At 32.9% G+C, this 13,362-nt stretch overlaps 1 protein-coding gene across 1 annotated transcript; it reads left to right on the forward strand.

Moving 5' to 3' along the window:
• The first annotated feature begins 301 nt into the window (after positions 1-301).
• On the forward strand, positions 302-11,600 carry LOC108912279 (T-complex protein 1 subunit epsilon). Its single transcript, XM_018717470.1, has 9 exons — positions 302-500; positions 660-750; positions 810-920; positions 974-1,308; positions 1,368-1,589; positions 3,971-4,078; positions 4,139-4,408; positions 6,897-7,088; positions 11,281-11,600. The coding sequence occupies exons 1-9, from the start codon at positions 393-395 to the stop codon at positions 11,473-11,475; spliced, it is 1,632 nt and encodes a 543-aa protein (XP_018572986.1). The 5' UTR covers positions 302-392; the 3' UTR covers positions 11,476-11,600.
• The last annotated feature ends 1,762 nt before the right edge of the window (positions 11,601-13,362 follow it).

The raw sequence follows: 13,362 nt of genomic DNA on the forward strand, positions 1-13,362 counted from the left end.
CTATTAATTCTATTTACTTTATCCAAGAGGAATAGTTTCATATCTCGTAAACGTAAAAGTGTTATATTCGCTTTCATATTATAGTAGTTTGAATCAATCACACTTTAAAGCCAATCACCTTTTTGCAGTGTTATGAAATGTTTTATTAACTATAATATAATATAATGATGGTTTTCACATACATATTGCACATTTAATAATTTACGTTTATAAAAATTTTGTTATTAAATAAGAGCCCATCGATTTTTCCGCATATGTTTTAGTTCAAATGTACTAATCGACGCATGCGCTGTTAAGTTGTTGTTTAGGCTGTGGCCGGTTTTGTGATTTTGATCCTGAATACTAAATCTAGAATCATCTTTGTTGCAGTAAAATAATACCGGTCTATCAAAATGACGAGCTTCCCAGGAAGCATAGCTTTCGATGAATATGGAAGGCCTTTCATAATTCTGCGAGACCAGGACAAACAAAAAAGGTTAACAGGAATCGATGCCTTAAAGGTAAGGTTATAATGGATAATTACCAATTATGGAAATTGTCGGTCATTGTCATGTGTTTTCAAATGTTACCTGTTTTTAATAAAAAACGTATTTGTGCTTCTCATAGTAGTCGGATATATGAAGAAGCAAATGAAAATGAAGTAAAAATTTATGTTTTAGTCTCATATTCTGGCTGCTCGTCAAATTGCCAATATAATCCGAACTTCTTTAGGCCCCAAAGGATTAGATAAAATGATGGTCTCTCCAGATGGTATGTCGATAGTACAGGAGAAACTATGTATATATCTTGATTTTTATTCCTAATTTTAGGCGAAGTTACTGTTACAAATGATGGGGCTACCATTTTAAAAATGATGGACGTTGATCATGAAATAGCAAAGTTATTAGTACAATTGTCTCAGTCGCAAGACGACGAAATAGGTACGCACTTTATTTTACGCGTTAAACAAATTTATTTAACAAAATTGTTTTAGGCGATGGAACAACTGGTGTAGTTGTCTTAGCAGGAGCTCTGTTGGAACAGGCGGGATCTCTTTTAGATCGTGGGATCCACCCGATTAGAATTGCAGATGGTTTCGAATTAGCCTGCCAGACAGCAGTAAAACATTTAGAAAAAATTGCGGAACTATTTCCGGTATCCGCGGAAAACACCGAACCTCTAATTAAAGTCGCTATGACCACTTTAGGATCGAAGATCATCAATAAATGCCACCGTCAAATGGCAGAAATAGCTGTTAATGCCGTTCTGGCAGTGGCCGATTTGGAACATAAAGACGTTAACTTTGAACTGATTAAAGTGGAGGGAAAGGTTTGTGAAAATTTTTTATACTTCTCTGGGATAAAAGTTAACGAAACTATTTTTTTTAGGTCGGCGGAAGGTTAGAAGACACGGTACTAGTAAAAGGCGTGGTTATTGACAAAACTATGTCTCATCCTCAGATGCCTAAAGAGTTGAAAGACGTGAAAATAGCGATTTTGACCTGCCCGTTCGAGCCACCGAAACCAAAGACTAAGCATAAGTTGGACGTTACCAGTGTGGAAGATTACAAGCAGTTGAGGCAGTACGAACAGGATAAGTTTAAGGAAATAGTAAGTGAAAATGTGTTTTATAGCATCTTTTGATAATGTATTCGTAATTTAAGTTTTCTAATGCGTGTGGTTAGTGTAGCAAAGTAACGATAGCTGTGTTATTATTTGGAATACATAAAAATATTCATATTATATTAAAATATTAACACCGAACATAAAAATGAGATCATGATATAAAAATACCCAGTATGACAGCTGTAAGAGTTCTCTTTTTTTCATTTTTTTTTTTTAACATTTTTTTTCTACGTTGATAGGAATTTCATCTTAAAATAATTAAAAATATTTCAATATAGAATTTTGTCATCATTTCGCTCGCATTCTAGTTGATAGCAACACTTTTTTTTATTAATTTTTTTTTTTTTCTATACCTAAAAACTTCTCTATAAATTATTGTCACTACCCGAATACGACTGCCAGAGCCATCTATTGTTCTTTGGAGTGGAACTATGTATTTAAGCTGAGAGGACTGTTAGTAGGTGGTTCTCTGTTTATCACGTATTTGGCGGTAAATTTAAAATTTGTAATAGTAAATTTATTTTACAGCCGTGTTTTATTTATTTGAAATATTTTAATGCTTTTATAATAAAGTAAAAATATAAGAGCTATTATTAAAATATACAGTACGCGTCTAAAGTATGGAATAAATTCAGTAAAAACGAAACAAATTTATTTTGGGAAAAATCCTCGAATAGGTCGATTTTTAATTTAAAAAATACATATTTTAGCATAAAAGGTAATTTTCAACCGTCATTTGTTTTCGAGTAATGACGTCATCGACATTTTTTTTAAATAGCAACCCTCTATTTTTTTCTTGATTCTTTTTCTTGACAATACGCAAGTCTGTGTAGAAATTCTTCTTGCACATTATGAATTATTTCTGGGGTAACTCTGTGTTTATTTCATCTATAATACAATTTTGGAGTTCTTCTAAATTATGTGGTGTATTAACGTACACTTTGGACTTTAAGTAGCACCATAAGAAATAGTCCAGGGGTGTAAGTTCTGTGGATCTCGCGGGCCATTCCTTCGGTCCTCGTCTGCCGATCCACCTCCTACGAAAACAATTGTCCAGAAAATCTCGAACACGGCGCGCATAGTGCAGAGGTGCACCATCTTGCTGAAACCATATGGTGTCATCAGGAATATCAGGGTCATTATCGTTAGCAAAAATTACTGCAAGCGCTGGAACAAGGTCATTTCGTAAAAACTCTAAATATCTTTCTCCTGTAAGGGTTCATTCAAAGAAGAAAGGCTCTACTATTCTGTTGTCAACTATTCCAGCCCACACATTTAATTTCTGTGGGTGTTGGGTATGTGTCTCTGCCATCCAATGAGGATTTTCCCGACCCCAATACCTGCAAGTTTGATGGATCACTGTACCATTGAGACAAAACGTGGCCTTGTCTGAAAATAGTATTTGCCGGTGTAAATCTCTATTTACTTGACATAAATCCATCATAATTTCACAAAAGTGTAAGCGGTGGTCCGGATCGTCTTCATTGAGTTCCTGCACAAGTTGAATTTTGTAGGGATGATATTTTTCGTTCCTCAGGATACGTAGCACTGTGGTCTGACTAATTTCATTGTTTAATGCAACCAATCGTGAAGTATTATGAGGATTATCTACCATACTTATCAAAATGTTCTGTTTGTGATCTTCACTAACGCTTGGACGTCCAGGATTTGGTATATCTACAACATTGCCAGTTTCTCTAAATTTAGATTCTATCTTACTGACTGTTGATTGGCTGATACGGCGATCTGGATGTTTTTCATTAAATAAATCGCAAACTTCCTGCTGCGTTCTAGTCTTATCCCCATAAGAATTAAAATTTCAATTCTTTGTGTGACAGTTAAATGTGCCATACTACTTTAAATTCAACAATAATTTTTATATCACTTCAATACTTCGAAAGTCGGTATGACAGTGACACTTTGTAAAGATTTACACTTACGTGATCCATAAAAAACTTCAGGCATTTCGAAAAACTAAATTTGATAACGTTTTTGCTTTATTTTAATTGTTTTGGGTTTTCTAATATTCAATCGTCATTTACTTGAAAACTTTCCTATGTAAAATGGCAACATTTTAATACCGTCGGATCGACAATGAAAAATCTTTCAGAATCAACAAAAAATATAGGGGGTTGCTATTTAAAAAAAATGTCGATGACGTCATTACTCGAAAACAAATAACGGTTGAAAGTCGTCTTTTATGCTAAAATATGTATTTTTTAAATTAAAAATCGACCTGTTAGAGGATTTTTCCCAAAAAAAATTTGTTTCGTTTTTACTGAATTTATTCCATACTTTAGGCGCGTACTGTATATAAAAAAAATTTTTTATATGTCCACCACCTTATATGTGACATGTTCTCATAGGTAGGATTGGTCAAAAAAGCGGGCGCGAACTTAGCCATCTGCCAATGGGGCTTCGACGACGAAGCGAACCATTTACTTCTCCAACAGGAACTCCCTGCCGTTAGATGGGTGAGAATTCCTTCCGACATGAAAAGATTTCTTCATATTATCTTATTCGTTTCCCTCTAGGTAGGCGGTCCGGAAATCGAGCTGATCGCCATCGCCACCGGAGGCCGCATTGTACCGAGATTCGAGGAACTGAGCCCCGAGAAATTGGGCACGGCCGGCCTGGTCCGAGAATTATCCTTCGGTACGACCAAAGACAGGATGCTGGTCATCGAACACTGCTCTAATTCCCGTGCGGTGACCATCCTGGTCCGCGGCGGCAGTCAGATGTTGGTCGCCGAGGCCAAGAGGAGCTTGCACGATGCCATTTGCGTTATCAGAAGCTTAGTTCAGGTAAAAAATAATGATAAATGTTAAGTTAAAGTGAAGCTTCAAGGACAATTAAGTCGAATTTGTCAGCCATCTTTGAACAATGTATAAATTTATTTTTTAGACATTTAATTGAACAAACCGACAAAATGTGATTGATCCTCTAAACTGGAAACTATTAAGCCGGTCAAATTGTCGAAAATACCTCGGTTTTTTTGCTCTCATCACGTGCATCAACATTTTGAGTGGATTAACCATTTTACGGGGCCCAACAAAATTAAATTTACTGTAAAAAAGGGGGTCAGTCATTGCAGATTAGTTTTTTAAATTGAAGTAAAAGTATTCAGCTACAACATGTGTAAACTTCGGACAATAATATTAATAAATGAGGTCGTAGAGAATTCGTGAAAAAATGTCAGCTTTCAAATAGCCATAATGACATTTCGATTAAATTTCAACGATAAGAAAAAGATGTACATTTTTCGACAAGAAAACAAGTCAAAGTTTCGGTAGATTTTTCGCGTATTTCCAATTATTTTGCAATACGCGCACAATTTGCAGAGAAAAGTACAACTCTTAGAGAAAATGCGCCCAAGATGCGTCACAAGTACATTATTGTATGATTTATTGAACTTATAAACATTTTTTTTTTTTCGATAAACTCAATTGTTACAAAAACTATCAAATAGTTTGCAATTTTTCAAAAATGCACTTATTCTACTTGCCAAGGACTATATTCTGTAAGTTTTGTTAAAAAGTCTTTTTTTGTTTTAAAGTTTAAAAAAAATGTGATATTTAGCTGTTTTTTTTTTTTGCAATAACTGATTTATAAATTGATATCAAGTTGGGCTCAAAATTTTTGTTATAAAAAGTTGTACAACGTTCGTCTAAAACATTTTTTTCTAAAATGTTTCGTTTTTTTTTTTGTAATGAAAAAACTGTTTTTGCGAACTTTGGACGCCATTTTGAAAAATGAGCCTTAACATTCAGATATTTTTACGTAATTTACGGAATTTTTCCTAACTTTTACGTGTCTCTAATTTCATTGGACTACACAGGGTGTTTCATAATTAATGTCCAATAATTTACCACTTGATTGTATTGCCAAAAATATTAATATTTTTTCATATAAACATGGGTCGAGAAATGCTTCCTAAGGGAGCTACGCCCCCGTAAATGGGGCCTAAATAATTTAATTGTTTTTTTTTTTAATATTTCTGAAACGGGCTGAAGGAAAGTTATGAATTTTGACACCATGAATGCTTATTAAAAGTTGAAATAGATATTCATAAAATTTTTAAAAAATTTTAGAGGCATCTCAATTGGGGGGTCGTCGGCTAAAATTTGTCTAACTTAAATGAAAGCATTAATAAAATTAAAAAATTTGGAGAAAATGCACCGAGACCTTCTCCCCTGCATGGGATGCCCATAATAAACTTTTCTAAGCACGTGCCCATTTTTTTTTAAATTTTATTAAGGTAATGTACTGAAACGTTTAAATCCGTTTTTCTTGGAAATGAAGCATTTTATTGAAAGAAATAAAGAGTACCTTTTTTGTAGAGGAAGGTCTATCATCATGTTGGCATCTGATTTTGAAAATTTGGGCAAGCAAAAAAGTGGGTCAAATTTTGACTGACTAAAATTTTTGAAAAATTTCTTGATCTATTTGGCCTTTTAATAAGCGTTCATGGTGTCAAATTTCATAATTTCCTTGAACCCGTTGCGGAAATTTTAAAAAAGAAATCAATTTTTTGAGATCACATTTAGGGGGCATAGCTCCCTTAGGAAACATTTGTCGGCCTGTTTATATGAAAAAATATTCTTATTTTTGGCAATAGAATCAAGTGGTAAATTATTATTGGACATTAATTATGAGACACCCTGTATACTCTCTTGAAGATTTTCAACGAGCAGAATACAAATTAATTGTTCCATCACGTCAAATAGAGATAACCTAACCTTAAAACTGCTACATTTGATCTTATATTACATCAAAAGTTCTTCATAAAACAGAATTCAAAATGTGTGGACGAAATAAAAAAATTTTGGGATTTTGAATTGAAAAAGATTTTATTGATTCTACACAAAATTTCTAGGAAATAATATAAATTTTTATTCTAAATTCCAACATAGTTTTTATTCTATCTGTCATTTAGAATTTTATCATTCTGATCGTACAACTTTGATTAAAATATTTGATGATTAACCATGTTACAAGCCTTTGCAAAGTCGTTGCGCACTCCCTCACATAATCTGCCGTTTGAGAGGGATCTGTGTTTTGTTTATTAAAAAAAGATCATTACTTGATTTTTACTGTCTAAATCCAATCATGCGATTGTTGTTCTCGGGCTAGGCTCTGTGGGGGCAGACCCCCTAAGTTCACCTTGATATTTGTTCAAAGGAAAAGTCTTATTCTTTTAACCGATTTTTTTTATCGTGGTAATTGACGTGAGTTTCATGTGTCTATGTTTAAATGTAATTAATTGGTTGTAAAAAATATGTTTCGTTTTAGGAGCCTAGAGTCGTGTATGGAGGCGGCGCAGCAGAAGTCGCTTGCAGTTTGGCCGTTGCGGCGCAGGCCGATCAGTTGGCTTCTCTAGAGCAGTACGCGTACAGGGCGTTCGCCGAAGCCTTGGAGAGCGTTCCGTTGGCTCTGGCCGAGAATAGCGGTCTATCTGCAATCCATGTTCTCGGGGAAGTAAAGGTAAGTAGTCGTTGGCACATCCTCTATATACACTTCTGTGATTGGTTAAATAAAATTTCGGTAATTTATAGGCACGTTTTAAGTATAACGTAATTTGTATATTTTCCAAATTTGCATTTTTTCATTGTATTGGAGGATAATCTGTGAATGAAAAAATTTTTATTTTTTGAAAAACAACTGAAGGTAATAATTAAATTCTACCATGATGTTATACTTTTTAAAGCCATAATTCAAATGTAAAATATGAAAAAAATATTTATACAGGGTGTTTCATAACTCTACCGACACAGAGCAGGCACATGTAGGGGGTCTTAAAATATGCCGATTTGTATGAACATTTTTTTTCTGGAATGTACCATTGAAGAGATATTGGCCTCTGAAGAGGGCTCTATAGCAAATAGGCAACCAGCAATACGCTTTTATAGACTTTATTACACAGTTAGTCTAAATATGAATTAATGCACAAATAACGGACTTTCCTCCATTCTAACGCAGGTTTTCTATAAAATGGACTTAGTTTGAAACTCCAATTACTTTTTGTTGTAAAGAAATTTGTAATTTGCCGCTTTTGAATATCGTAAATTACAAATTTCTTTACAACAAAAAGTAATTTGAGTTTCAAACTAACTTCATTTTATAGAAAATATGCGTTAGAATAGAGGAAAGTCTGTTATTCATGCATTAATTCATATTTAGACTAGCTGTGTAAGAAAATCTATAGAAATGTATTGCTGGTTGCCTATTTGCTATTTGCTTTTAGAGCAACCAAACATGATTTGAGTTTATTTTTAATTTTAATTGGTAAAAATATGAATTTGTTGTAAGCCCAATAAGGGCCGGACTAGGGGTAGGCTGCCCTTAAAATGATATTGATTTTTTTTATCATATGCAATTATTAAATACTTTTTCCAAGTATTACAGGAAATTTAATTTAAAAAATTTTATTTAAAAAATTTTTGAAAAAATAAAGGTGTGAGAAAATCGGGATTTTGTGAAACAGCGTTATTACTAACTGAATCGGACAAAAAGTAAAGTATGCAGTTTACGACTAGTGGGCTATGATTTCATGTGTCATTTTTGTCGCTAAACATTAATAAATTCAACTTTAACCACATGAACTACCAGTATCATTAAATAGCACTACAATAACTGTTGAAAATAGCCACCACAGTAATGGCGCTGTTTCACAAAAATCCCGATTTTCCCGAAAAACCGTTGTTTTTTCGAAAAATTTGTAAGAGTTAAATATTTTTTAAAACTAAATTTCCTGTAATACTTGGAAAACTATTTAATAATTGACATACTATAAAAAAAATCGATATCATTTTGAGGGCTTTTATTGGGCTTCCAACAAATTCATGTTTTTACCAATTAAAAATAACAAACGCAAATTTTGTACCAAAGAGTGACCGCAAAATACCTGTGATTTTGCGCCCGTTTTTTCACAATTCGCAGAGAATTTTAAAAAAATACATAAAAATATGTTTTTGGTCGTAAATTACTTGTCGTAAAAAACTGAAATGAGCACAGCTGTTAGTATTTTGAAAATTTAAAAAATCACCCCTGCTTAGGGGTTGAAAAAATGCCAAAAATGAAGATTTTGAATATTACCAATTGATATAAAAACTATTAGCATGTGAATTATCGTAATATATATTTTTTTGGAATTTTTACAATTATTTCTGATATTCTCTATTTTTGGAGATGATTCCACCCCCTGAGCGCGCTTAAGGGTGGATTTTCTAATTCAACATGCTTATTTCAGTCATGAGAATAAATCTTTGTATCGAGGATCGTTTGATAGAAAAATTCACATGCTAATAGTTTTTATATTTATTGGTAATATTCAATTATTCATTTTGGGCAGGCGTCTTTTGAACCCCTAAATAGGGGTGATTTTTGAAAATTTTCAAAAAACTAAAAGCTATGCTCATCTTAATTTTTTACGAAGAGTAATTTTAGACCAAAAACATATTTTTATCTATTATCTTTAGTTCTCTGCGAATTGTGAAAAAACGGGCAATTTTTGTGGTCACTCTTTGTAATTTACGATGGTGCTTGTTCAAAACCGGCAGATTACAAATTTCTGTACAGCAAAAAGAAATTTTAGTTTCAAACTAAGTCCACTTTATAGAAAATATGCGTTAAAATGGGGGGAAAGTGTGTTATTTGTGCATTAATTCATATTTAGAAAAATTGTAATAAAATCTATAATAATGTATTGCTGGTTGCCTATTTGCTATACATCCAAGAAAAAAATATTACATAACACATCGGCATATTTTAGGATCCTTTACACGTACCTGCTCTGTATCGGTAGAGCTATGAAACACCCTGTATGTTCATATCATGTGATGACATTAATTTTTTTTCTCAAACACCCCTTTTGAAGTTGCTGAAAAAACTTTGTTGTTTATTAAAATTTCTGTTTTTTTTTTCTAAAGTTATTGTGCACAATGAATCAAATTTAAGAAAATAAAAAAGGGAAATTTGCGTAATATCAATTACGTGAAAATTGTCTCCGTTTAATTGTACAGATCGGCAAAATTGTATGGCAACGTGTACTTTTCTGAAGGTTTTCGATGTGCTGAATGCAAATCCGTCATCAGAATTGCTCTACCACATCAGGTTTTCGAGGGATCCTAACGGAAATGAACGAAAAACAAGATTTTTCGTTATATTTAAGGTTATGTTATATTACGAGGTAATATTTCTCCACAAAACTGGTTCTGGCATCTGAAAGCTCTACTCTTGTTCTTCAAAATCTAGTATGATACGTTCGAATACCTTTTTTCCTCCTCGACAAATCGTCTGTTGAATTTCATTAGTTTGGCGTTTGGCGTATAATTAATTAGTAACCTCGTGATGTAACATAACCTTAGATATAGCGAAAACTCGTATTTTTCGCTTTGTGCTGAATAAAATGTAAGGATTCAGCCTATCGAGAACCTTCGGGAAAGTTTAGTCTGGTTTTTGTATTATCTTCAGTTGTTTTCAAGGAAAATACTGGGTGTTTCAGAGTTGAAGTGACAAAAGCGGAGATTCCGCTCAGCAAAATATGTAAAAAAGTTCGTATGAGACAACAGGGTGTTAATTTAATTTTTTTAAATTGAACCAAATTTTTACGGTTTATTAAAACAATTATCATACATCAACTGAACCAATTAGATTCGATTCAGAATTTTCGGGAGCGTACCCAGCAAGCAAGTCGTTTTTTTTGTAAGTTCTCGAAAACAAAGCGAGACACTAAAACGAATCAAGAGACACCAATGTACTATTTTTAGTGGGTTTATCTGAATAATACATAAAAACCGCAAAAACGCTAAGGATGATATTCTTTTCTACAAAAAAAAACAAACTTGCTCGCTGGGTACGCTCCTAAAAATTCTAAATCAAATCCAATTGGTCCAATTGATGTAGGATAATTGTTTTAATATAAGAAACCGTAAAAATTTCATTGGAATCGGCTAAACCGTTTTTCTTAAAAATAAATCAATATCCTGTATCTCGGAAACGAAGCACTCAAGGACATATGTTCATATGAACTTTTTTTACATATTTTCCTGGGCAAATTCTCCCCTAGCCTCAAACTCTGAAACATCTTACTTTTTTTTATTTTTGCCAAGTGGCCCCCTTTTTCCGAGTTACAGCCCCCTGAAATCCGACCCTAATAGTTTTTTTTATATCTCGGCACCCTATTGTACGAGAATCACTAAATTTGGTACCCAGGGGTTTCATGACATGTGGAATCTGATAGTGCTACGCTTTTTGACGGGGAACCCCCTTAAGACTCTTTTTCTTGGACCTCCTTGTCTTTGGAGCCAAAAAAAATTTGGTCGCATATTTGAATTACTTGAAAATTATTAGTTCGCTACAAAGCCATCGAATTTAGAAATGTTCTTTGTCTCTTGATATCTTTTTGTAAAACGCGACGATTTCGAGAAAAATGTCAAATACGATATGCATTCGATACCGTTTTGACATTTTTCTCGAAAATATTGCATTTTACGAAATTTTTTTGGCTCCAGACATGGGGGCCCACAAAAAATTGTCTTAAGGGGATTCCCCACCAAAAAGCGTAGGTAGCACTATCAGATTCCGCATGTCATAAAACCCCTGTGAACCAAGCAGCACCCTTTAACTCCTCGTAAATAGCTTTTCGTAATGGTTTATTATGAATGTTTTACTCTAGGCTAAACAGTCTTCGTCTGGAGACCCGGCTCTGGGCATCGACTGCATGGCGACCGGCAACATAAACATGCGTGACCAGCACGTCATCGAATCCCTCAGGTCGAAGAGGCAGCAGCTGCTGCTTGCCACCCAGCTGGTCAAGATGATCCTGAAAATCGACGACGTCCGTCAACCCAACGACGGACCCGGACGTTGATTTTTTTGTATTTATTTATTAAAATGTAGCTGGTAACAAATTTTGAATGTGCTTTTACAAATCTTTTGTATTACTTCCTCTCATTAATCATATTTTTAGTGTTCTAATAAAATCATGGTAACTTATTGAGCATTTTTTTTTTTTGTTATAGTTCATAGGAATTTTTTCAGATTTTTCCCAGTTCTAAAAATTTTTGTGAAAATTATAATTATCAAAAGTTAAAATCAGTTTTTCCTCGTATCTCCTTTTAAATATTAAAAGCGGCAAAATACCTTCTCAACCTTCTGTGATCCTGATCGATAATGTTAACTTTATTATGGTTTTTAGACCAAGGTACAAGTTTCATGTACACGAACAAATTAGACCCAAATAAAAGTTAAAATTCACAGATTTTGCATTTTTTCGCCTGTTTTTGAGACTTTGACAGGGGGACAGAGAAAATCCTAAAAATATCCAAACACTCATGAAAAATGAAAATGAGCATCACTCGGTTTTTCGAAAATCACCCTTATTTAGGGGTTGAAAAGATATAAAAAGTGAACAAATTAAGAATCGTCAACGGTTGTAAAACCCCAAATAGACCAGTGCTTAAGCCTTCAAAAATGGTAAAAAGTGAAAAAAAATTATAGTAGGATGAAACCCATTGGAAAAGGAAGAGAATATAAAAGAAATGAAAAGAAAAATAATTTACGGGCGATCTGAGGTCGGGAAGGGGAAGGGGGTGAGTTTTTAAGGGTAAAAACGGTTTCCCTTGATTTCCAGAAAAACTACAAGTCTTATGGGAAAAAGTTAAATGGCAAAGTTGTAGGTAATAAAAAGATCTACAACTTTTGTATTTACACTTTTTTCACATAACCTCAAAATTTATGTGAAAAATTCAAATAACCAAGTTTTTGGTTTTTTATTTTTATCTTTTACAAAAAATTTTTTTTTTTCACGAAATTTGGTGAAAACTTGCCTATTTATGTCCCAAACACGCTGTAATTTTTTTGTTTTGAAATATTTATTTTTTCACCTTATTTTTACTTAATATCGAAAAAGCACCCTAATTTTCAATCGAAAATTCTCACGTCAAAATATCTGCTTTTTTAAAAACGTCGGTGGGCTTTTTCTTCGTTGAAATCTCTACTTTCTTATGGTGTAAATAAATATATACATTACTATTGTAAGTTTTCTCAGGACATGCAAAAAATGACAATTAAAAAGCCCACTTTTAACAGTTTTGTAGAAAAAATAGTGTATGATACACGTGTTAAAAGTGATTTTATTTTGTTCGTGAAGTTAAAAAACTCGCTACGCTCGTTTTTTAATCATCTTCACTCACAAAATAAAATCTTACTTTTAACACGTATATCATAAATAGCTATTTTCGTAAAAGATAAAAATAAAAAACCAAAAACTTGGTTATTTGAATTTTTCACATAAATTTTGAGGTTATGTGAAAATTCGCTACGCTCGTTTTTTAATCATCTTCACCTACAAAATAAAATCTTACTTTTAACACGTATATCATAATTTTTTTCACGAAATTTGGTGAAAACTTACCTATTTATGTCCCAAACACACTGTAATTTTTTTGATTTGAAATATTTATGTTTTCACCATATTTTTACTTTATATCGAAAAAGCACCCTAATTTTCAATCGAAAATTCTCACGTCAAAATATCTGCTTTTTTAAAAACGTCGGTGGGCCTTTTCTTCGTTGAAATCTCTACTTTCTGATGGTGTAAAAAAAAATATACATTACTATGGTAAGTTTTCTCAGGAAATGCAAAGAAACGAAAGAAGATTCTACAACTTTCTCAAAATATTGTAAATTATCTTATTAACTATTAACTTTATTAAATAATTTGGTTGTTAATTATAATATAGTATATTTCGACTTG

This window comes from Anoplophora glabripennis, unplaced genomic scaffold (genome assembly GCF_000390285.2).
Source record: "Anoplophora glabripennis isolate ALB-LARVAE unplaced genomic scaffold, Agla_2.0 scaffold183, whole genome shotgun sequence".
Classification (NCBI taxonomy): Eukaryota; Metazoa; Arthropoda; class Insecta; order Coleoptera; family Cerambycidae; genus Anoplophora; species Anoplophora glabripennis.

What these genes read in the sequence shown, in the direction of transcription:
- LOC108912279 (XM_018717470.1), top strand. Translation starts at nt 393, where the DNA reads ATGACGAGCTTCCCAGGAAGCATAGCTTTCGATGAATATGGAAGGCCT. An exon ending in CAGGAATCGATGCCTTAAAG is followed by an intron (nt 501 to 659) that starts GTAAGGTTATAA and finishes TTTATGTTTTAG; the next exon opens with TCTCATATTCTGGCTGCTCG. An exon ending in TTATCAGAAGCTTAGTTCAG is followed by an intron (nt 4,409 to 6,896) that starts GTAAAAAATAAT and finishes GTTTCGTTTTAG; the next exon opens with GAGCCTAGAGTCGTGTATGG.